At 40.5% G+C, this 23,862-nt stretch overlaps 1 protein-coding gene across 2 annotated transcripts in view; it reads left to right on the top strand.

Moving 5' to 3' along the window:
- UNC79 (unc-79 homolog, NALCN channel complex subunit) overlaps positions 1-15,592 on the top strand; it is a 112,515-nt gene extending 96,923 nt beyond the window's left edge. For both annotated transcript variants that reach the window (XM_064142466.1, XM_064142475.1), the window contains exons 47-52: positions 3,198-3,373; positions 5,067-5,253; positions 6,652-6,849; positions 8,966-9,043; positions 14,112-14,153; positions 14,829-15,592. In XM_064142466.1, the coding sequence (XP_063998536.1) occupies positions 3,198-3,373; positions 5,067-5,253; positions 6,652-6,849; positions 8,966-9,043; positions 14,112-14,153; positions 14,829-15,029 (882 nt within the window). In that variant the 3' untranslated portion in view covers positions 15,030-15,592. The remainder of the gene's footprint in view (positions 1-3,197; positions 3,374-5,066; positions 5,254-6,651; positions 6,850-8,965; positions 9,044-14,111; positions 14,154-14,828) is intronic.
- Positions 15,593-23,862: the final 8,270 nt, after the last annotated feature.

The following is a 23,862-nucleotide window of genomic DNA, read 5'->3' as shown; positions in this document are numbered from 1 at the left end:
ACAATAAAAATGCAGGCCTGATTTTTTCTGAAATGCTGATGATAAGCTAATGATAATATTGTTTTCCTGAAATATTGGTGATAAGCTAATGTCATAGCAAAGTCACTTTGGGAAGTGGTTGTATTCAGTATAACCCATGGAAACATGAAACTCCTTGCATATATAACTAATTGCAATTTTCTGGAGCAATCCCATGCCTCTTATAGTCACAGAGAGATGCTTAAGTTAAATGGAAATGCAGAGGTTATTAAATGAACAGAAAAAAAAATCTATTTCTTACCTCTCTAGTCCAAACTTCTTATTTCTGTGCATTAGTTTGATGCCACATTTTAAGAGGAGTGATAAGAAAATACTTCTGCCAAAGACATATATATTAATTTAGAAAACTGATTTCATGCAAACACTCCTAGTAACAACTGGCTGGTCAAAATTTGGGATTTTTGTTCCATGGTGGAAGCCAATATCTATTAAATTTCCTCTTTTAAAAGAGGCTTTAGAAGAGAACTAGGTTAAGTCATATTGCTGCTTTTTAATAGGAAGTAATAGCTGGTTCAATTGCTAGCCAAGTTGCGTCTGTTGTTAATAAAGCATTAATGTGGTTTTTCAGCTAATGTATCACTAATGGTCATAAAGCCGTGGAGAGGACAATATTTGTTCTATTTACTGTTGCATTAGGCAGTTTAGTGTCATTTGAAGCTGAGTACTGAGTGAGCACTGAGCTGGAGATGAGGAACACTACACTGATTTGTCAGGAAAACAGACCATCAGCACCCTTGTATAAGCAGTTATTCTGCACTCTTGGGCTTAGAAACAAATACAAGGCAAAAAACTTCCCTAGAAGACAACATCCCACTGGGGACATTATTGCAAGTTACTAGTACCACGAAGGAAGAAGAAACCCAGCTAAACTGAAACTCATGTCTCTTGAAACTGGACAAAATATCTCTCTTGTTAAGCTTTACCCTGTTGGCCATATGCCTTGAACCCCATCGAGTTTCAAAAATAATAGTAATAGAATCAGTATTTTGTGATAGAGTAGGAGTAGAGAAGAAGTTTTTCACCCATTTCTCTTACAGTTCAGAATTGCTTTCAGAATAGGTAGGAAAGAGATGGCTTGCCAGTTGCACAGAAAAGCATGAACATACCTGAAAGCAGGAATAGGGAAAATACTTGCAGGTATTATTCCCTTTCCTGTGTAAAATGTTTCTGTAGAAAGTTCTCTGCCATTTGTATTTTTCTCCTTTTGTCTGTCTTGTTTGAACTCTTGTCTGAAATGCTGTTACAAGCCTAATTCTGATAAGGTGACAACATCCTCTGCTCAGTAGGACTATTTATGGTTTTGGTTTTTTTATGCATGGATATAAGTAGGATGTGAATTAAAACTTTTTAACCAGTTCTTCACTTCTATGTTTTGAAAATAGACAAAAGGCTTCCCAAATGTGTAGTCTGGCCATTTAAAACAAACTCAGAACCAGATGCTGGGTCTAAAATTTTATCTTGCTTTTATTTAGCTATGTAATATAGTAACCTGAGAACAAGATTAACATAAAAGAGAGTCAAAAACCTTGCATGTCTTTGGAAAACTAAAAGTCAGTTCCTGTTGAACCAAACCACATAAACTTATTCTTTGATTGCAACGTAGTTGGGACAATATTTATAAGCATTTTTAAGTTTACAAGTAGTCAGAACTTTAAACAGATTCACCACACATGGATATGAATTCTTGTAAGCTAATTTAATATATTTACTTAGGGTGCTTGGGTTTTATTAACAGAGATGTTCTCAGGAAGTGAGTCTTAAGCTTATCCGGTTGTACAAATTGTTACTGCAAGTATGCATTATCAACAGCATCTGAGCTACCAAATTATCACAAAGGATACTCTGATTTATGACAAAATAACAATCCCAGCAGCAAAAATTCAATCTTGGTTTTTTTTTTTTTGAATTTTGAAATTTCTGTCTCTGAAATTCAGTGAACAGAGAACATTAAAGTTGTTGACTCATTTCCAATGTCTTATTTTGTGTGTCTGAGAACGGTATCTTCAAAAGAGTTTGTTTTCAGTCCTGCGTATTAGCAACTACTGCATTATAAAAAGGGTATAAATGTTAACTGTCACATTCCAGTTTATTGTTTCTGTTCAGTTTATGGTGTTTTTCAGTTGGTAAAGTTCAGCAAGGTTTTATTTAGGAAATTCCACCATTTTAAAGAAGCACACTGTATCTGCCTGCATACCTGTCTACCTGGCTCTGTAGCAATGGCATTAGATACTCATTCTGGTACTTCCTTTTTTTCTCTCCCACTCTCACAAGCCCTATGAGGAGAGGCTGAGGGAGCTGGGATTGTTTAGCCTGCAGAAGAGGAGGCTCAGGGGTGACCTTATTGCTGTCTACAACTACCTGAGGGGAGATTGTGGCCAGGGGGAGGTTGCTCTCTTCTCTCAGGTGACCAGCACCAGAACAAGAGGACACAGCCTCAGGCTGCGCCAGGGGAAATTTAGGCTCGAGGTGAGGAGAAAGTTCTTCACTGAGAGAGTCATTGGACACTGGAATGGGCTGCCCGGGGAGGTGGTGGAGTCGCTGTCCCTGGAGCTGTTCAAGGCAAGGTTGGACGTGGCACTTGGTGCCATGGTCTAGCCTTGAGCTGTGTGGTAAAGGGTTGGACTTGATGATCTATAAGGTCTCTTCCAACCTTGATGATACTGTGATACTCTCCCCTTTCTTTCTCTTGAAAGACATTTGAAGTAAATTATTTTTGAGCATGTAAGTTACTGGGGTCACATACTTAACCTGTAGTGAAATATTATTGGCCCACTGAGTTTTATCCTGTTACAATAATTTAATAACTGATGGCCTGGATTTAAGCAAGCAAATGCACTTAATGTGTTCTGTTGGTCTAGGAGCAGAAGGTAATGCAAAGTTAGCTTAATTAGAAATGCAGAGGTATCTCGAAAAGCACCAATGAACATTCTATAGAGCTGACAAAGCAGGGTAATATATTATCTTAGCTGGTGCTAATAAAGAGATTAGAGAATTTTAAAAAATCTACTTCTGAGTTTTGTTCTGTAGGTTTGTAGACACAGTCAGAGACCCCGAGAAAGGAACTGAAGGAACATAAAACAGAATACACTGTCGCTTGGAAGAACTTAGCTCAAGTGAAATACTCTTTGTGGGTAGGAAATCAGGTCTTTGCCTTGCAGAGCCATATGAAGACTTGTTCTCAGCCATTGCATGAAGATACGTTTGGTGGACATCTGAAAGTTGGTTTGGCTCAGGTTGCTGCAATGGAAATCACACGGGGAAACCACAGAGACAACAAAGCTGTGATCCGGTATTTGCCTTGGCTTTACCATCCTCCTTCTGCAATGCAACAAGGGTGAGAATGCTTTTCCACAACAAGTTATACTGAGTTTGAATCTTCACAAGATTCTGTGTTTGTTGCTGGATTACATAGATAAGACTTGCAGTAGGGTATGGTGGGCTTGAGACATTGAAACAGCTGCTCTGAAGCTCCCTGATCCTTAAGTGAGGAGTTCATCAATGTAATATTTAAAGTATGTGTCAGAGGGACAGTGAAGGTAACTTCATCAGCTTGACTGGAGTTACCTTGGAAATAAACTTGATTCTTCATCTACATACAATCAGTGAAAAGGATGGAAGTACTAGAATTATAGAAGGTATATTAGTAAATATAGAGAATACAGTGGAAAATGTCCTTTTGAATTATGATGTACAAATAAGCAAGAACTGTAAGTGTAATCCCATAGATATGATAATAAAAATACTAACTTCATCTGGTTAAAGTTAGGTGAGATAAATTCTGCTCTTCCAGACAAGGTTTTTTTTCTCCATTTTCACTGTGAGAAATCCCAATCTCCCAATATTTTGTTGTCAAAAAGAAGGGAGCTACTGTCTGTTGTCTTAGAACAACAACAACTGAGATGTTTTAAGCATAGGCCATTGGACTGTTTCAACAAACTTTTATCTTTGTCCTGTCTTTGTCCCAGGCTACCTGCCTTATGATTCTGAGGATTAAGGGGCTCAATTTCCAGTCCTGTAGATACTTTCCTGTAGAGTATATCTGCTTTTGGAAATAGGGATTCATTATTTCTTTGTACGTTAGTTATTTAAGTGTAAAAAAAAAAGGACTGTGTGTTCTGAGTTGAAGATAGTGAATTCCTTTAAGACCCTATAGGAAGTTAAGGAAGAGCATCAAAGTCTATTTAAAAATGACTAAATTATTGGAATATCTCTTTGGTGCTGTAAATCCTGGTCAATGACATTGAATTAGAAATTAAAAACAGTAGTGAGAGTGGCCTGTAAGGAATGGTTTACTGATCAAAACCCAATTTTTTTTCTCTTTGGCTATGAATTCAAATGATTATGTAATCCGAACTTGGTGGCAGCAAGAGGACAGACAGGATGACACCAGAAAAGCATTTATACCTTTTTAGGGGTTGGACTAGATGATCTTCTAAGGTCACTTCCAGCCCCCTGACATTCTGTGATTCTATGAGGATATAAGCACATTGCATTACAGTTAGGCATTACACTAGATGTTAGATGAATACTGAAGTATTGCAACAAAGCATAGTTCTTACCCTTGAAGTCCAAATGTCCAAGGAGAGGCTAAGGAAAAGAGAAAGTTAACTCTGCTGCTGGAAAAGTGGAACACAATGAAAGTCAGTCATGGTGCCTGCTTCAGAGCTCACTGTGGAATGAAGAATCTCCTGCTATCACCATGTCAGCTATGTTTCTTTCCACGGACTTGAGAAGAGCATTTCTACTTGGGCAACCTTTCCAATCTGATAATTCCTGTGTGAAAATTCACTGTGTGTGGAACCAGTCAATTTGAACATTTTAGCCTTTATATTTATGTTCTCTGGAACTTGTTAAAGATGTGTCAAGCCCACTAAGTTCTGCATGGTTTTAGTCTTTCTGTAAGATACACTAACGCTCTGTGCTTCCAGCACACTGAGACCACATCTGCCTGGTGTGTATAGGGAGACTATACAAAGGTGCTGAGTCTTCTGGTTTTCTCCAAAATAAAATGCACTCTTTCTTGGCAGGCCCAAAGAGTTTATAGAATGTGTCTCTCACATTCGTTTGCTGTCCTGGCTACTCCTGGGGTCTCTGACGCACAATGTTGTCTGTCCGAATTCCCCATCATCTTGCATGCCTATTCCGCTGGATGCAGGTTCACAAATTGCTGACCACCTTATTGTTATTCTGATTGGGTTTCCAGAACAATCAAAGGTAAGGGATTCTGTGTTTCAAGTGATTTGTTATGTCTTGGGATTATTATTGCAAACACTTTTTGTAAGAGAAAAGGAGAGGTAAAGCTATATTATAACTGGGGATCTAGGGAAAGAAGTCTCTGTAGTTTTCACTGCATAGCTCCCTGTTCATGCATAGAAAACTGGTGATGAAGTCACTGCAGGGAAGTATGAGATTCATCCCTTTCAAAATACTTCAGCACAGGAACGAGGAAGGAAAAAAAATCTGAAGTTTTGGCAGTGACCATGTCTGTAGCAAGTCACTCAGAAAGTTATTTAATCCATTTATTTAGTTATTTAATCTAGCTGCATAGTAGAATTGGATAATCTGTTAATAATGTTATGGTCAAAAGTTAATTACAAAAAATGATAGTTCAAGCACAACTTTTTTTTCTTGATTTGCTTTAGACAAGAATAATTACTGCAAATCTTAAGCCAGTTGTGACAGTAGTTTAACACAGGGAAAGCAACATTCTGTGACACCAACCAGGTTTCTATGAGCAACAGAAGCTTGTACATAAAACTCCCTTTCTTTCCACCCCTCCCCACACCTGGCCATAACATTGATTCTCATTCATTTCTTTTGTCTTTTTTTGTCTCTTTCAAATACCTCTTTCCAGTTACCAAGCAACCACTGCAATGTTTGATGCAGTTGTACTACCACAGAGCATGAATCGTGGTTGCATTTTCAAACTGAGCAAACACCTCTGACCAGAAGCATCTTTCTAGTAATGAAGCAGTTAATGTCCAGCCCTACTGGAGGCTCAGACACTGTGATATGTAGCATGTATTAGCAAAGCATCATGCTTGAGTATGCAAAATGTTTTCTCAGCTTTCAAAACTTTCCTTGACTCTAAGCAGTCCTGCCCCAGTAAGGTAGAAATTGATGGTAGATGAAGAGAACAGATGTAAGATGGTGTATTTTCTATGTTAGCCTTTCTTTTAGGTAGTCAGAATGTGAATGACTTAGCCCAGCAGCATTTTTTAAATTGAGTCATTAAGTGCCAGAGCCTCCAGGCCTTCTACAGATTTGGAGTTTTCCATCAAAAATATCTCACAACTAATCCTGAATAGCTGTTTTGCGAAACTAACTTCTTTGAAGGGACTGACCTTAGTGCCATACAATCAAGAGTGCGTGGGAGTGTGTGTTTGTAAATATGATTTTAGTCAGAAAATACAAATCTAGTTTTAAAACATAGAGGTGATGTTCTCAAGTATGCTTGAATTACTAGTTCCTAATGGGGGGAACCGTGGGAGCATGAGGGACAAGACTGCACAGTAAGATGCATGATGGAGAAGTGCCATGATGAAAGCCTCTGCCCTGTATTCCAATACACTTATTTAAGTAAACATTTTCTTGTATTATCTGTTTCTACAGACATCTGTTCTGCACATGTGCTCCCTCTTCCATGCATTCATATTTGCTCAGCTCTGGACAGTGTACTGTGAACAAACTGCAGTGGCTCCAACAGTTCAGAATCAGAATGAATTTAGCTTTACAGCAATCCTTACAGCCCTGGAGTTCTGGAGCAGAGTAACACCTAGCATCTTACAGCTGATGGCACATAATAAAGTGGTGAGTGTGTATGGGTGCTCTGCACAGGTTTAGTACAGATTGAACTTGGAGGGCTTGGCTTTGTTTTGGTGTTTTGGTGGAATGCATCAGGCTGTGAACAACATCATGAAGCAACTATGAAATTTAGAGAAATAAAAGGTAAAGCTAATTAGTGGTGGTTAAACCTCACAGGGGTTCTGAAATGGAATCTAACCAGAACCTGCCTGAGACAGAATCAAAAGCTAGAGTAGCTGCTTGTTGGATTAAGGACTCCCTGCATCAGGTCTCATGTATCTTCCTGAACTTCACAGTGGTTCTATTGTTTCATCTGACTCTACCTCACAGGAGCAACTAAGTGTTTTAGGACAATTACATGAATATCTCTTTGAATATCTTGTAACCACATGATGGTGAAAAAATGCACAAATGGTGACACTTAACTACTCATAACCCATTAGCTACCCATCAAAAATGAAGTACATAAATATTTCTGAGAACAGTTTTGAGTCATGAATGACCTAAAGGAAGTATCTCTAGAGGTCAGGTTTAAAACCAGAAATGTTCACTTTGTCCAGAAATTGTTCAGACCACTTATTTATCTCAACTATCTATTCCACTGTGTTTGGAGCAACTTTGTGCAATCACAGCCCAGAGGGAGGTTCCAGCAGCCTTTCATAGGTGCTGCCTTTGCTTCCCATTGACTAATGTTTCTCTCTGGCTTGGGGTTGAAGAGCTTGTTTCTTGCAGGCAAGATGTATTGTGTTTTCCTCTTCCCAGAAAGTCGCAACAAGTCTGTCATGACTTGTCAAAACTTCTTAACTTGAACTGGAATGGCAGCTTTAGCTTAGCTAGTAGCTGGCTCTGGGGAACCTGATGCTGGTTTTGTGTGAGAAAGATTCTTTATATGTGGCCCTGTCCTCTGAGTCAGTTGCTCTTAAATTTTGTGGGTTTGTTTTGTTTTAAAGGGAGACCTGCTGCCTGTATGGAAATTACTTTATGTAATTCCCCTTTTCCCAAGCTGAAACATCTCCCACCCCAAGCAGATGTGGACCTTTGCTCTTTCAGTGGTAATTGCATGAGTGGCACTTGAATGTCTTTGAATCAGTTACTATTCTCTTGTGCCTTGTCTATATCAGGCAAGGACCACCTAAAGCTGTCTTGAAAATTATTTCAGCTTCGGGCATCCCATTGTTGGGAACAGTAGTTCATGAAGCTCCATTTGATTGAATGCGAAATATGCATAACTCTCCTAACTACCCAGTTGTTTAGTCAGACACAAAGGCTTCTTGTCAAGCCTGAGGTCAACAGTATGACCTGGAAGGCCCAAATACCAATCCTTATTCTGAAAATATCTCATTTAGTGCAAATTATTAAACTCTCTGCCTCCGTTTTTGCTTTGTGAAGTACAGATAGTCATGCTTGCCCATCTCACAGGGGTGTGTGAGGTTAATTAGTGTTTGTAAAGTGCTTTGAAGACAAAGATTACATAAACCCTAAGTTTATTATTATATAGGGGGAGTTACATATAGTTCAGACAGGCACTATAAATATTCCCTGCCAGCTCAGGGTATTTGTCTTTTACCTATGAATTTAAATGCTGTCTACTACCAAATCACTGGTGTTTGCATCTATCTTAATTTGTGGTACAAAATGGAAGAATTACGGGCTAGCTGCCAATTCAGAACTGCCTTTTGATGGGGAGAAGGGAAGGGATGATTTTGGTGGGTATGTTAATTTTCAAGGATTCAGTAAATAAGTGTCACTTTCTGACACACTGGTTGACGAGAATTACACAGCGAAGGTATGTGGAAGGATTTATGATGCCTGAAAAGGACAAAGCTGAAAGCAATTTGTTTCGATATGTGATACAAGATAACATACATCAAGCACTTTGAAATATTTAGCAGATATCTGTTGCTGCACCAGGGAAAATTAAATATATTTTTAAAAATCCTTCCTGTATTTGTGTATTATTTAATCTTACATGTCAGTGGTTAATAAATGCATAGTGAGTGATTCTGTTTAACTGCCAAGCAAATACAGAAAGGAGCCATCAGTTTACCTTAAAAAATTGTTGTGCTCAGCACTTGTTGGGTTTTATGCTTGATTTATTTAGTTCTTTTTTTTTTTCCCCAAGATGGTTGAAATGGTATGCCTGCATGTGATTAGTTTAATGGAAGCTTTACAGGAGTGCAACTCTACTATCTTTGTAAAGGTAAGCATGCCACACCATGAATGACATTGTCTGGCTGTTGTGGTTTATAGATATATTGCTCTCTGCTTCCCTTTCTACTCAGAGGAAGTGGAGGGAGAGGAGGTCAAATACTAATGCAGAAATCAAACCTATTAGAACATAGAATCACAGAATCAACCAGGTTGGAAGAGACCTCCAAGATCTTTCAGTCCAACCTAGCACCCAGCCCTATCCAGTCAACTAGACCATGGCACTAAGTGCCTCAGCCAGGTTTTTCTTGAACATCTCCAGGGACGGTGACTCCACCACCTCCCTGGGCAGCCCATTCCAGTGCCAATCACTCTCTCTGCCAACAACTTCCTCCTAACATCCAGCCTATACTTTCCCCGGCACAACTTGAGACTGTGTCCCCTTGTTCTGTTGCTGGTTGCCTGGCAGAAGAGACCAACCGCCACCTGGCTACAGCCTCCCTTCAGGTAGTTGTAGAAAACAAAATAACCTTAGGTAAAAAGTCAAACCAGTCCATAATCTCAAATCCAAGTTCAGGTTTAAAGAACCAAAAGAACTTCTGATCTAGTTTTAACTTCTGTTGCTGCAATGGTCTTGTTACTTTGATAGGCTCAATTGGTTGGTGTTACTGACTTTGATAGCCTCTAGGTACTGTGTCAATTTTCAGCCATATGTAACTTTTATTCCTTGGAGCTCTTGGCAGATGACCTCAGTGTTCTGATCTGTTCTTTTAGTTTGATAACAAAAATTCTGTGCCGTGGTTGTTTTCTTGGTTTTGTATGCCTACACATTAGACTTAATCAAATATTATTTGACAGTGAAACCTTTTTCCCCTGGGATGTTTTTACAGGGTATTCTTTGGTTAAAGAATCAAATGCTGCATGCTCCATCTATGTAAAACTCATATTTTTTAGTTTTTCAATTGGTGGCCAGCCTCCTGTGGGTCACCACAGTATTTTTGGAACAGATTTCCGTAGGATTGGGGTAGTCTCCCAAGCATAAATCATTTTTACTAGGCTTTTTTACATATTTCCCACTGTATTATTATGAAGAGTGTTTTCACATAAAATATCAGCAAACCAAGTAGTTAATTGCACTTGAATCTTAAGTGAAATATGTTGATTTATATAAGTTTTCTCATACCAAAAAGGAATTTTCTGACATTTTATGTTGATTTTCTCTTGCTGTAAACAAAATTTCTGACGTTTTGCTCCAGTCTTGAAGTAAAGCCTGATGAAGCAGAAACTGAAAATAAGAAGAGGTCTTGATGTCAACTGGCATTAAGTAATCACACTTCTTGTGAAAGTGATGTATTTATTGTATCAAGTAATGACTTGATTCACCACAGAAACTCTGTTGCTATGGGATGTTAAAGTGATCATGGCTGTCCCTGAAATATATATAGGATTCTCTTTTGGTCAGCCCAAGATGTCCAGAGTTTGACAAGAGTGAAGAATACCTTTAAAGTTGTGAAAGAGAGGCCTTTAGGGCCAAATTCCTGTCACAGTTCAAACTGATGCTTTCAGGGAGTTATATTTGAGCATGTATATATATATATAGGATATGCTAAATCAGGTTAAAATTATGTTGTTGCTACTACAAAACCAAGCTCATAAACCTATGAAATTCAGAGTGAATGTGTTAAGCTTTCTTTCATGTTCAGTGGATGGGAGATGGAAGCAAAAAAGGACCTGGGTGACCAAATGCCCTTTACTTATCCCTAAAATGAAATCCTGCAGGAACAATATTTTATAGGATTTGTAGTCCCAGATCCCTATTTTTTTTTTCAGAACTAATTGTAAAAATATTTATTGTAGATTTGAAATGTAAGTGTCATGATTTGTGGAAAGATTTATTGTGAGTCCTTCAAGGAGTCAGAAGTGTAAAGTTTATTCACACAGGAACTAGTGAGTGAATGGCATCTCTACAAGTTAAAAATGATCAACTTTGAGACTTGCCCTTCCTGGAGAGACTGTGAAGATCTGAATTTTGCTACTCCTACTTCAGAAGTCTGCAAAGATGACAACTCTTTGAATAATAATTGACTGGGCAGTTTTTGGTAGCTTGTTTTATTTTAGACAATCTTCTATTGCCCTGCCTTTAATAATGAAACAATCATATCTTGTGCTTTAAAGCTTTTCTTTTAGCATCTTATTTTTTTATATAAGCCTTTTGAACAAGGCTTAGTTTTCCCTGAAGGAAAAGATGTAGTGCAATGAGAGATTTTTTTTTTTTAAATAGAACATTTTTATCACTCTTTCAGTGATATATTCAGCAAAATTGGTTAATTCTCAATGACTATCTCTTGGGACTGAGCACTGTAGCTCTGATAAATCCCGATCATTTATCATATAATTATAACTATATTTAACTGCAGTCTCTTCTATTCCACCTGAGGAATCAGGTGGTGCAAAACCTTCATTTTGTAGCAAAGTCATTGCATGATTCAACACCCACATATTTTTCATGTACCACAATAAGAAGGTGATGCATGTCACATGGTGCCAAGTGGTTTATGGATAGCTGACCATTTTTTGCATGACAAGTGAGAGGATAATACATCCTTAAACAAGAGATGAAGAGAAGACAACAATTCAGGTCTCCCCTGAAAGAAGGCCCTTTCTTCATGCCTTCATCTCCTTCTAATGTTGGTGCTGTGTTGTTCTTCCTCTTAGTACTGTGTTGGACTTTGCTATTAAATTAAACTCACACTGGTAACATTGTGACATGTCTTGATTGCTTCCTGTGGTCTTTGAGCCATTCCCTGTATTCTCAGAGGATATTTTTTTGATCCGATGTTAGATTATCAGTCTGGTGAGGAAAGCAAAGTTTCTTTCCTGGGAAAATATTAAAATGTTTGGGTTTAATATCTAAGTTAGATCAATACCTACCTACCTTCCTATCTGCCTACATTTATATAGATGCATACATCCCCATATATACATTTAATTAATTTTATTTTCCTGTAAGGGGAAGCATTCTTCTTTAGGAGGGCTGAAATGACTGTTCAGCTTTTCCTCCCATTTTTTGTGTCAAAGGAACTGGGAAATTAGCCATTGCAGGACAGGCACTGATGATGTAGAACATCTGATGATCAGACAGAGAGCTGTGATCAGTGATCTGGGGAATTTGGGAACCTACAGCAGAGAAAGGAGCAGCTCAACAAACTACACTCTTTTCCAGAGACCCAGGGGCTTTGGACAGCTCTGGCAACTGCTGTGTAGACTTCTAGAGAACTGGACAGACAGCAGAATTGGGGAGCCAGAGAAGCATTTTGAACCTGTTCTCCAGACTGGCTTTCATTGAAACTTACACTGGAGACAATGTAATTCTCTTGAAAATAGAAATTCAGAAAAATTGCCAATCTGACAGCAGTCTGTTCTTCTAGCTGGTTGTTGTTTTTTTTTTTTTTTTTTTTGTAAGTAACTTCATGTATTCTTCCTCTGTGAAGTCAGGCTAGAGATTACATAATAAACCTCAAGTGCTTCCATAAAAATGTCTTGTCTTATTTATCTAACTGGCAGCTGTAGGAGTGGAGAGTTTGCTTGCTTGTGCCTTCAGCAGAATGTTTCATTTCCCTAAATGGGTCCAGACCTTGGAAGATAGAAGTAGCACTGGAATCAATGATCTGTATCTAACCTTAGACCTTTACAGCAGAGATATCTGTAGTTTCTGTGAGTGCCCTTTATAGTCAGTGGAGATAAACAGGTATTTTTAGACACAATTCATCTTGATTTATTTTAGATACCTGCTTTGGGACAAGATGAAATGGGTGTGGAAAGTGCTTGATTCTCTTGGCTGACTGTGAAAGACATGCAGTGAATTGGTTCAGATGCTGAGGGGTACCCCAAGTTTTCTGCCTAGCTTCCCTCTTTGTTCTGCATAGCTCTGACCAGCAGTCTGATCACCACTGGCTAGCTCAGTAGGAACTCGATTAATGCTGGCTGAAATTTTTGGGGACACTTTGCTGATGGTAGTGGGGCATGGAGCATGGCTTTCCAGTATGCTTACCTGTTCCCTCCTCTCCAGAAAACACATCAGGACTTGAGGTCGCTGGATCTTATGAAGAGCTTTGTTAGCACAAGAGCCCACAGCACTCACACTTCTGCTGCATCTGGCTGCATTCCAGCTGCTTTGGCTTTCATCTATGAGGAAATGTTGAGGTTTGAGCATGATTCTTCATGCAGTAGGCTAAGTAATCAGTCCTGACAGAGCTGCAGATGATACTCCAGCAAAACAGCACTGAAACAATCATCCTTCCTTGCACAAGGGAAACAGCACTTTATCTAATGCTGTCGATAGTGATTAGGTTTAACTTGCAGCGCTCGGTAGTGTAATTGGCAAATTGCAAATTTTAATGCTATTTGGAGGAACATTTTAGAACAATAACCTCAGTGGATAAATTAATATTGGGGAACATGAATACTTTTGCTAGAAATGCCTCTGTCTTCCACAAGCTTGTCATATTATACTTACTCAGAAATAAAAGTTCTCTGAAGAGCAGGAGACTGAAATAGGTGCCAATCCAGTCATGAGTGACAGATTCACAGATCTCCTCACCTTGTTACTCTGAATAGTTTGAGTTTTCACTTATGCTGCCAGGCCTAAAGGTCACCTTCGCAATGTGATTGCTGACTTACAAAATGCTAGTTACTATTTAAATATCTAGCCAATTGTCAGGAACTTCTGCTGCACATTTTTGTTCTCAGTATACAGAATATTCACTATATTTCTTTGTTACTTGTCTGCACAAACAGAAGCACTTTCAGAAAGACAATAAGTTATTTCCTTTCACAACATTTTATTCTGTAGTCTCATCATTGCCTTAAACCAGGATATCAGTAATTGCTACTGGTGATTCATCAAGCTATAAACAAAGGAAGCTGGCTTCTTTACTTCTGAGATTTACCTGCCCCAAAACCTAAGTGTCATTAAAAAACGCCACCTTTTCAGATTTGTGTTTGAGGCTGTGTCCATTTGAACAGCTAAATGTTTTTGAAGTACCCTTCTCTGTCTCACGGTATCTGGAGTGTGTTTACAGTCACTTGTATGATAACAAAATATACCTCTCTTCTTGCAGCTCATACCAATGTGGTTGCCAATGATACAGTCAAATCTAAAGGTAAGTTGCTCCTAATACCTTATCCTTTTATTCTTAGTGTTATACATTTCTGTAAATTCAAGAAATAAGATCATTAGATGCAGATTTGCTGAAAGTAGATTATTGTAGCGTATCCAGACACACTGGACATCTCATCACTGAAAGTCTCAAGTGTGAACATACACTGAGCATCATCAAGCTAAGATACTTGCCCTGTAATCAGTTCTGCTCTCCCTTTCTCTTCTGAAACACTTTTCCTCTAACCAGGTTCTGTGGCAGAGTCTTTCCTCACTGTTTTCTGAGATTGGTTGCTCCCTGAACTGTGGTTTTGTTGATGACTTAGGCATGAGAGTCTTCTGTCAAATCAGATTTGGGACTCGGGACTCATGAGATGGATTTAGGTTCTGTAGCAGGTGTTGTGGGTCTACTTGCTTGAGTAAAACTGTGCCATCTGGCCCCATTTGTAAGAGAGCATAAGGTGATTTGCCAGTGAAAGGTACATTTGGTGACAAAATTAAGAGTTGGTCTCAGTACGGAGGTGTTTCTGTAAAGACCTTTGCCTTTCGTGGTGGCAATACAGTGCAGGATGTGAAAGAGCCAAATGTGACACTGGGGCAGCATTTGGTACCTTTCACAGCATGGTATTAATATATGTGTTAAAGGAAAGATACTGAATGTTTTGCATTATTTCAACAGCACTTATCTGCTGGACTCCAGCTACGCCTGCAAGCCATCCAGAGCAATGTCAACCATCACAGCCTAAGGATGTTGCAAGGGTCAGGACAAATGAACAATAGCTCATCTGTGCTTCGCAAGTGGTTACAGTGTACCCAATTTAAAATGGCTCAAGTGGAAATTCAGTCTTCAGAAGCTGCATCTCAATTTTATCCTTTATGATTCATGTAATTTGTTCCAAATGTTCATTTTTAGCCTAGCAATAACAGGGTTAGTGCTGGAAAAGAGCTTTTGTATAAATCAGTATACAGAGTATATACTGTACCTATAATTTTTAGCCTAGGACAGATTGTGGAAGAGCTTATAGTGGGTGAAGCTAAGAGCCTGATCCTGCCAGTCTTTAACTGTGTTTACTCAGGCTCTACAGGTTCTCAAGTTTGCTTTCATGAGCATGTATTGGCAGGATTTCACTCAAATCCATCCCGTTGTACATATCTCTCTGATCATTGAACTCTCTTGTTCTTAAATGTTTCTTTACATTATTTTTTGAGCTAAAACAAAAATCACTTTTCTTTAACTTGTGTTTTGGTTTTTTTTTAATAGGATTGTCAGTATTCACAAACACACGGAAGTGCTACTCTGCTATTTTTTGACAATAACAAAAGAAATCAGGATTTTTAGGAACCTTTATAGGATTTTTTTGGGGAAAGTGTTGGGTTTGTTTTGTTTTTTCAGATTCACAGCTGGCAATGCAATAAAACCTGTCACTATAAAACAGTTACGTACTAATGAGGCTTGTTATCATCATCTTCTGGGAAAACAGCAGCTTGTAAGGAGAGTTATTATAAAGTGCACTTAGAAATTAGGTTGTTAAACTATGCCAATTCACTTGTCTTTTTCTTCAGTACTGTTCTCCAAAAATGCCAAGTCTGATTTATTTGTTTTTTTAAATATTGCTTTTACCTTATTGTTTCTGTGCTACTCTTCTTTGTAGTTTTCATAGAATCCTCCTTAATTTTGTGACTTCTGTATCATATTGTTCTGTCAATACTTGTATGCAGTGCAATTAAAAACAAATATCCCAGACATATCCTTATTGATATCTACAGAAATTATGGTGCAATCTTCCAGGAGGAACATGATTGGACTTGAATTTCGCATAATGATATCATAGAATCAACCAGGTTGGAAGAGACCTCCAAGATCATCCAGTCCAACCTACAACTGAGCCCTATTCAATCAACTAGACCATGGCACTAAGTGCCTCATCCAGGCTTTTCTTGAACACCTCCAGGGACGGTGCCTCCACCACCTCCCTGGGCAGCCCATTCCAATGCCAATCACTCTCTCTGGCAAAAACTTCCTCCTAACATCCAGCCTATACTTTCCCTGGCACAGCTTGAGACTGTGTCCTCTTGTTCTGTTGCTGGTTGCCTGGGAGAAGAGACCAACCCCCACCTGGCTACAACCTCCCTTCAGGTAGTTGCAGAGAGCAATGAGGTCACCCCTGAGCCTCCTCTTCTCCAGACTAAACACCCCCAGCTCCCTCAGCCTCTCCTCATAGGGTTTGTGTTCCAGTCCTCTCACCAGCTTTGTTGCCCTTCTCTGGACACCTTCCTGCACCTCAACTTCTCTCTTGAATTGAGGGGCCCGGAACTGGACACAGTACTCAAGGTGTGGCCTGACCAGTGCTGATCACAGATCATGGCATTTGCATGCTATTGTATTAAACGTGATGTTTAATAACAGATGGATTTTAATAGCATTAAGGGACTCGGCCAAAGCCCATTGGAATTTAAGGAGGCTCAATTACTTCAGTGGATTTTACATAAAATCTTGGGAGCACCATGTTTTACCATCTCTTGTGATTAGTACTTAAATCGGTAAGATCACAGTTGTGTTTTCTGAATTGACTCCTGTAATGCACTGATGAGAGGAATATGAAGCACACATTTAAGTTCTATATTAGAATGTTATTAAATTCCTAGTCTTTATTACCACTTGGAATCAATGTTTTCCCTCCCTGATTGCATGTTAAGTGGAAAGGCATATATGTAAAAGCTCTGCCTCTCTACGTTCCGGTGCATTTGACAAAGTGAAAATGGGAATGTTTGCAGATAGGCTGTTAAAGTACCATTATGCTTTAAAATAATCTCCCAAATAAAAAATCAAAACAACAATCAAGCAGAAGCCAGCAAAGCATGTGCCAGCTTGCTTCAAAGCTGCCCCTCTCTGTGTTTTCAGTGAAGAGAACCTGATCTGGCTTTCCTACCCTCTCTGATTCACACATCAGTAGAATCTAAGCTTAGGCTGGACTGGTCTATCCAAAAGAAAGTCTAAAATTCATCATAATATATAGAACTGAAATTAGTTTTGCTTATATTTGCTGGAGGTGAATGACTTGCAGTTTGAGTTTCTGGGAAACGTTCGTGTCTTGATATGAAGATTATTAAGAGATCCACCAGATGACAATTTGCCACTCTTTCAGGCACTGATTTTTGTCATGCTGAACTGAGATTGTACAGACAGACCTTCATGCACTGAAAAAGGAGGGTTTATTTCTGAATTTTCATAGTGGTTAGAGTGAGAAACAGCATTGTCTTTCTCCAGCTTTTGACTGTCCACGAGGAACAAAGAATGAATGATACAGAAATGATTACATGTGTTCCCACCTCTCATTTTTTTTTCCAGGTTCAGATCCTGCTGGGCTTTAGCTTTATCCCTGAATGACTGCACTGTGTCACTCTATTCCTCCCAGGGTACCCATCCTTGCTTCCATCATCTGTATGCTTCTTTTCTGAGCCTGAGTTCTGCCAGGAGCAGGAGCAACTTGTTCATGCGTACACATAGGTCTCTTGGCTGTTTTGTCTGGCTTTCAGCTCATTGTGATGGACTGCTCTTGAGCTTGGAGGAGGCGATTCTTGATTATTAACTAACTTTCTTAGGTCCTTCTGTCCTCCTGTGGCCTTATGCCCTTGAACTGAGCAGATCTTTGAATATGCCAATGCCTGCTCTCATGGAGTTTAGGATTTTGAGCTTGCCAAGGCAGCCTTTGACCTTCACACCCACAACAAACCCTTTACTGTTGATGAGTATGAGTTCCTGCAAAGGCACTTCTCCCATTGGCCTCTCTATCAATTCAGTGAGGAAGTTATCTACACACTCCAGGAACCTCCTGGATACCTTATGCCCTGTGGTGTTGTCTCTCCAGTAGATAATGAAGTGGTTGAAGTCCTCCACAAGGACCAGGACCTGTGAGTGTGAGGATCCTCCTACCTGTCTGTGGATGGCCTCATCTGTTTGTCCCTTCTGATTAAGTGGCCTATAGCAGACACTGTCACCCCTAGCTGTCTTCTCTTGAATCCTTACCTGTAAGTTCTCAGTTGGCTCTTCATCCATCCCAAGGAAGAGCTCCATGAGCTGCTCCTGTAGAAGGAATGACTTCCACCATGTCTTCCTAGCCTGTCTTGTTAAAGAGCTTGTATCCCTCTGTTGCAACAGTCCAGTACTAAAACCTATCCCACTGTGCCTCTCTGATCCCAATGAGGCTGCAGCCCTGCAGCTGCACACAGCTCCTTCCCCATACTGTGTGCATTAGTGCAGAGGTACTTCAGAGAGCGTCCCCCCAGCACACTGATTTCCCAGACAGGCTTCTGAGGATTTTCCCATAATGGTGCTGTGTAGGCACTTAATTGCTCCTATGCTCATCAAATCTGTCTGTCACTCCCTAACAGGAGTACAGTTCAAAACTCAGTAGCAGACAGTTGTAACTTTGGCATTCAGACGAAAAGGTGCTGTGCACTGTGGTTTCAGAGGGGAACTGACTCCTTCCATTCCTGGGCTGTGCCTTCTTTATGCTTGTGTCTGCAATCACATAAATAGGGCCTGGATAGGGCTGGGTGCTAGGTTGGACTGGATGATCTTGGAGGTCTCTCCCAACCTGGTTGATTCTATGATGATTGTGAAGTTTGGGGTCACCCTAGTGAAATGGAAATGCTTTGGGGCCCATGAAAGTGGGACATGCAGGAGAGAGAGATTTTCATGTATTGATCTGCTGTGATCTGGGGAACCCAAGAGACAACTGAAAAACAGAGTGGGAATACGAGGCCTTCGGGTGTGAGGTGAGTGAGCTCAGCTGGGTGTAATGGGGGCTGTGGAAACTTGATGTAGACATAATTTGCTGGGAAGAGCAGAAGTTGGGAAAGTTTGGTTAGATAAATGATTTCTAGAAAACAGAAGCTGTGATTGGGCATCTATCTCAGTAGCTAATGAATGTAGGCAACATGGCACAAGCACTTTTCCTGCCTAGCAATATCTCTGCTGCAAAGTATGTAGAATTCAGAATGGTAAAACACAAAAAGATGCAAATGTAGTGGTGGGTCAGTATTAAACACAAGCCAAAACCAGGCCTGCTCAGTCCGGGTCTGTGACTAAAACTCTTTGAGGACTTTTGTGGGAATTTAGATTTGGTTTCAGCTCAGGGTTTATCAAAAAATCTACTACTGCATCTGAATTTAGGGTTTAGTGTAGACCTATCACAGATTATAATTAATATGGTACCTATAGAGCTGCTCTACATAGGCAAATTAAGACTGCAAATATAATTAATTTATGAGATGTTGAGGTGCTGGAACATGTCCAGAGAAGGGCAACAAGGCTGGTGAAAGGCCTGAAACACAAACCCTATGAAGGGAGGGCTGAGGGAGCTGGGGTTGTTTAGTCTGCAGAAGAGGAGGCTCAGGGCTGACCTCATTGCTGTCTACAACTACCTGAATGGAGGTTGTAGCCAGGTGGGGGTTGGTCTCTTCTGCCAGACAAACAGCAATAGAACAAGGGAACACAGTCTCAAGTTGTGCCGAAGGAAGTATAGGCTGGATGTTAGGAGGAAGTTTTTGCCAGAGAGAGTGATTGGCATTGGAATGGGCTGCCCAGGGAGGTGGTGGAGTCACCGTCCCTGGAGGTGTTCAAGAAAAGCCTGGATGAGGCACTTAGTGCCATGGTCTAGTTGATTGAATAGGGCTCAGTTGTAGGTTGGACTGGATGATCTTGGAGGTCTCTTCCAACCTGGTTGGTTCTATGATTCTATGAAATATATTTTGAGAAGCTGCTTTAGCCTAGAGGATGCAGTCTGGAAGATGCTTAGGGGTGTGTTGACTAATAATAATAAATAACATGGGCCCTTGGCCATGTGTGCCTGGTTTAACACCTTGTGGAAATCTGTAAGTGCATTCTAGGCATCTTCAGAAGAAGAGAAAGCTGCATTAACATTGCAATATATATCTTTACGGGGCCTGAGGTTGGTACGCAACTCAAATAAGTCACTCCCATTATCTCTCTGAAATAGCCCAGAGCAGCAGTTCTTTATTTTCTGTAGAAAGATTAGGAAGTAAACAACATTTGGTGTTCTGTGAAGATCTCTCAGATAGCAGAGGCCAATAGTCCTGCTCTGCCATGCTTCCAGCACAGCTGTGTCTCCGGGGATGTGTCTCCGGGGGTAGAACCCATCCTCTGTCTGATCATAGAGAGCTGCTGTTTAGGAGCAGCGTTTAGTCATCACTTGCCATAAACTGCTTAAATCAACGCCTGTTACCAGGCCTGACCTAGTAGAAGAATCAATTTACTGTGTGCTGAACTGTGACATTTTCAACAAGACTGGGGGCCTTGGGTGAAGGGACAGCTAAAACCCCACACTGACCGCAGTGCCTCCTACCGCTGAGTTACGTAACTCGGTGTCCTGAAAGCAAGGTTCACATCTGTGCTGGGCACCTCGGGGTGCTTTCTGCTGCCTCCAGGGAAAGCTACACACAGGAGATGGCACAAACAAAAGGCTTCTGCAGCACATCAGTTACTCTCCACGTACATGCCTCGTCCTGCACGTAACATTTCTGTAACATCTCATTAAAGCTGTGGCAGGTCAAAGGCCCTGAAAACACAGAGTCAGTGTTCTGGCTCTGTTTTCTGTGCTATGACAACAGCTGATGTGCTATAGGACTGATGAATGTTCTGGGTCCAAAGAGCTCTCTGAACTCTGGCCTGCACAGCCTCCTTTCAAGCGTGATGAAGATTACCAGAGCCCAGGGCTGTTTAGTCTTTGCTAGCATGTCCTGGAAAAGAGCTCTGCAAAAAAGGTTCCTGTGCTCTTCTCCTGCTGCATGCAGCTCTGGGGGAGTCTTGTGCACTGTTTTTCTTGTTGCATCTTAATGTGACTCTTCATCAGGGCCCAGGACTATATTCTTTGAGCAGGATCCCATTCTTGATCTCAAAAGAGCTATTAAGTCAATGATGCAGGATTTTGTCTTAACAGTTGCCTAAAATCAAGCAGAGGCAGCAGCATTACAGTTAGCTTACAGTTGACAGAGTGTTTAGTTGGCATGTTGAAAATGTGAAAGGAGGGCTCTGAAGTTTTCTGCTGATTTTTAACTCTGAATGATTCCCTCCACTTCTGCCTCTCCCTGCTGAGCATCAAGGGGCAGCAGTGAGAATAACAAGTGGAGAGAACATGTCCTAATGCCTCTCCAAATGCAGAAGGGTCAGGTAGAGAACCTGAATCTACCCTTATCATCAGCCTCTGCAGTTTTTACTGATGGGGACTCAGAGGCCACCGCTGCAGGTGCCTCAGGTGACATGACAACCACATCATGGTGAGGGCTGGCCTGCCTGACAGGCTGTTGTGGTGCCTAAATCCTGTCAGCCAAGAACTAGGAAGCTTTCAGCTATCTCTGTGTGTAGTTTGTGCATTGTAACTTGCGTGCAAAGAGTAAGAAGTTGTGAAGAGCTGGCAGTGCTTGGGAAGAAGGGCTGGTTTCTCATTCATAGCTACAAAGCATTAACATGGGAAAGCAAAACCTATGACTCAATCACTAGAAGTCTACACTGTGAATGTAGATTGGACTTGATGGCCTTTGGAGGTCCCTTACGGCCCAACCCGTTCTTTGATTCTATGAATTACTTTCTGGTACTTTGCTGGATTTGATAGATAGCATAGGGCTGCCAGCTGACTGTTGAGCTGCCTTCTTGCACCACCCCAGGTACCCTGCTCTGACACTGTGTTTAACTAGCTCCCCCTCAAACCTGACAAGCCATGACTATGATCCAGGCTCTCAGTTCAATAGATATAAACTAATGCTAGGTCAGTTTTCTTGATGTATGCCTGAGGAACTGGATGACATGATGGTTACACCTGATCTACTATTTTTGGTCCTTTCAAAAAGGTACAGCAGTATGCCTGTGAAGTTTCACACACAGACTAAAAAAAAAGTAGAGGTGACAGTTTCTTTACACAGGTTGGATTTCCTGGTAGCTCCATGGCTTTCATACAAAGTCCAACTGATTGTGGCTGAGTCTTTTACAAAAGATTTTCTCAATCTGTGAACCTTTGCCATGCAGGAAAGTGTCAGTGAACCAGAATATAAAGGGACATCGTTAAAAGGAATAAATTATTTATTTAAACTGTTACCTGTTTTGCACTGCTGAGGAAACCCCTTATGTGTTAGTGATCAGTGAGATCCAAAGCAAGCAGAAACTGATAGAAATGTACAGAAATCTATAGAGAGACACAATTTATACCTGTCAAGGATCAAAGCTCAGAAGGAACAAGGGTTGATACTGTGGAGCAACTGAGCACTACAGCAAAATATGTTTCTGGTGCTAGCTGGTTGCAGGAAGGAGTCAGATTTAACTGCTAAACTGATGCAGCAATGATTTGATCTTCTTCCAGGTATGTTTATTCAATGCCAGGTTTTGCCATCATTGCACACTCAAGCCAAGAATGGAGGTTTTCTTCATTACAAGGTGAGTGGCATGTTTGTTCTCCTGTGCTCATCTTACCTTTTCAGTTTGCACACACACCTCAGAGCTCAACATTTTCCTAAATCACCTCAGTGCTCCAGTAGCTGCAGGTCTGCTTTGGCTCAGGAGATCCTATTAACTGTATCTGACCAAAGCATTTTTCAGCCATTCAGTAACATATAAAATAATACTATTCATGTTTTCCTCCCAGCAGTCACCATCCTGAAGACAATGAGCCAGCTCAGATGTCAGATGCTACTATGTTCTCAGTGTGTATCATTTAATAACAACAGTCCAGACACATTTCCAAGTCTTCCTAGGAAGAGTGAGTGAGGGGCAGATCATTTTACTAACTGGATTCCTTAGGACAGCTTTTAAATTGAAAACAGTTTCTTTCCTTTCCCTTGCAGCAGACCCAGTCAGAACTTTCTTAGCCCATCTCTGATGCTTAGTTAAGATGCATTGACAGTTGTCAGGGTGATGTGAGCTGTGCACACCATCAAGAAAATATGCTTTCTGCTGATTGTATGGAAATCAAACCTATGCACCCCCAGAATTTACTAACAAAACCTGCCATGTAGTGACTGCCTTCTTTTCAGCAGCAATATTTATCTATGTTTCATTGCAACTACTTTAATATTTTTGAACGTTTCTGTCAAAATGAATTGCAACTGATTCACCCAATGTGTACTAATTTGCAAATTAATCCCATTAACTGAATTAGGCTTAACTGATCTGCATTGTCCAATTATTCATCTGACTCACCCATTCACCCACAGAAGAAGTAGCCTCAGTGGGTTATTGTTCTTTGCCTTTTGAATCACAAAACAGCTGTTAGCTTTCCCCAGCTGTGAGGCTGAGATCAAACATTAGGGCTGCTAAAGATGCTTTGCTTCAAATGAGGATATTAGAAGTAGGGAATTTAATAATGTAAGCTCAAGTGTCACAAAGTGGAGCAGAATGACAGGACTAGGAAGTTAAATCCAAAGCAGCATTTCAAGGCTGTTGGTCCCAGCTCAAGAGTGTTTTCCTGTGTACTGTGACTTCTTTCCTGGGCTTCACAGTGAGTGTGTGCTAGTTAGGATGTGCAAAGGGGAGGGGAGTAAATAGCTGGTTCCTATTATGGCCTCCATTGATGGACTAGCCCCAAGCACTCCTTTATCACCCAGCAAAGCAAGAAGTGGTTTGGTGAGGCTTTAGTCTCCCTTACCTCTTTAGGGATGCGCAGAGCATGGCCTACAGAAACCTGAGGACCCAAGGAGGAGCT

The sequence above is a fragment of the Pogoniulus pusillus genome, chromosome 1, assembly GCF_015220805.1.
Source record: "Pogoniulus pusillus isolate bPogPus1 chromosome 1, bPogPus1.pri, whole genome shotgun sequence".
Lineage (NCBI taxonomy): Eukaryota > Metazoa > Chordata > Aves > Piciformes > Lybiidae > Pogoniulus > Pogoniulus pusillus.
The sequence above is the reverse complement of the archived record's forward strand: the minus strand, read 5'-3'. Positions and strand labels throughout refer to the sequence as shown.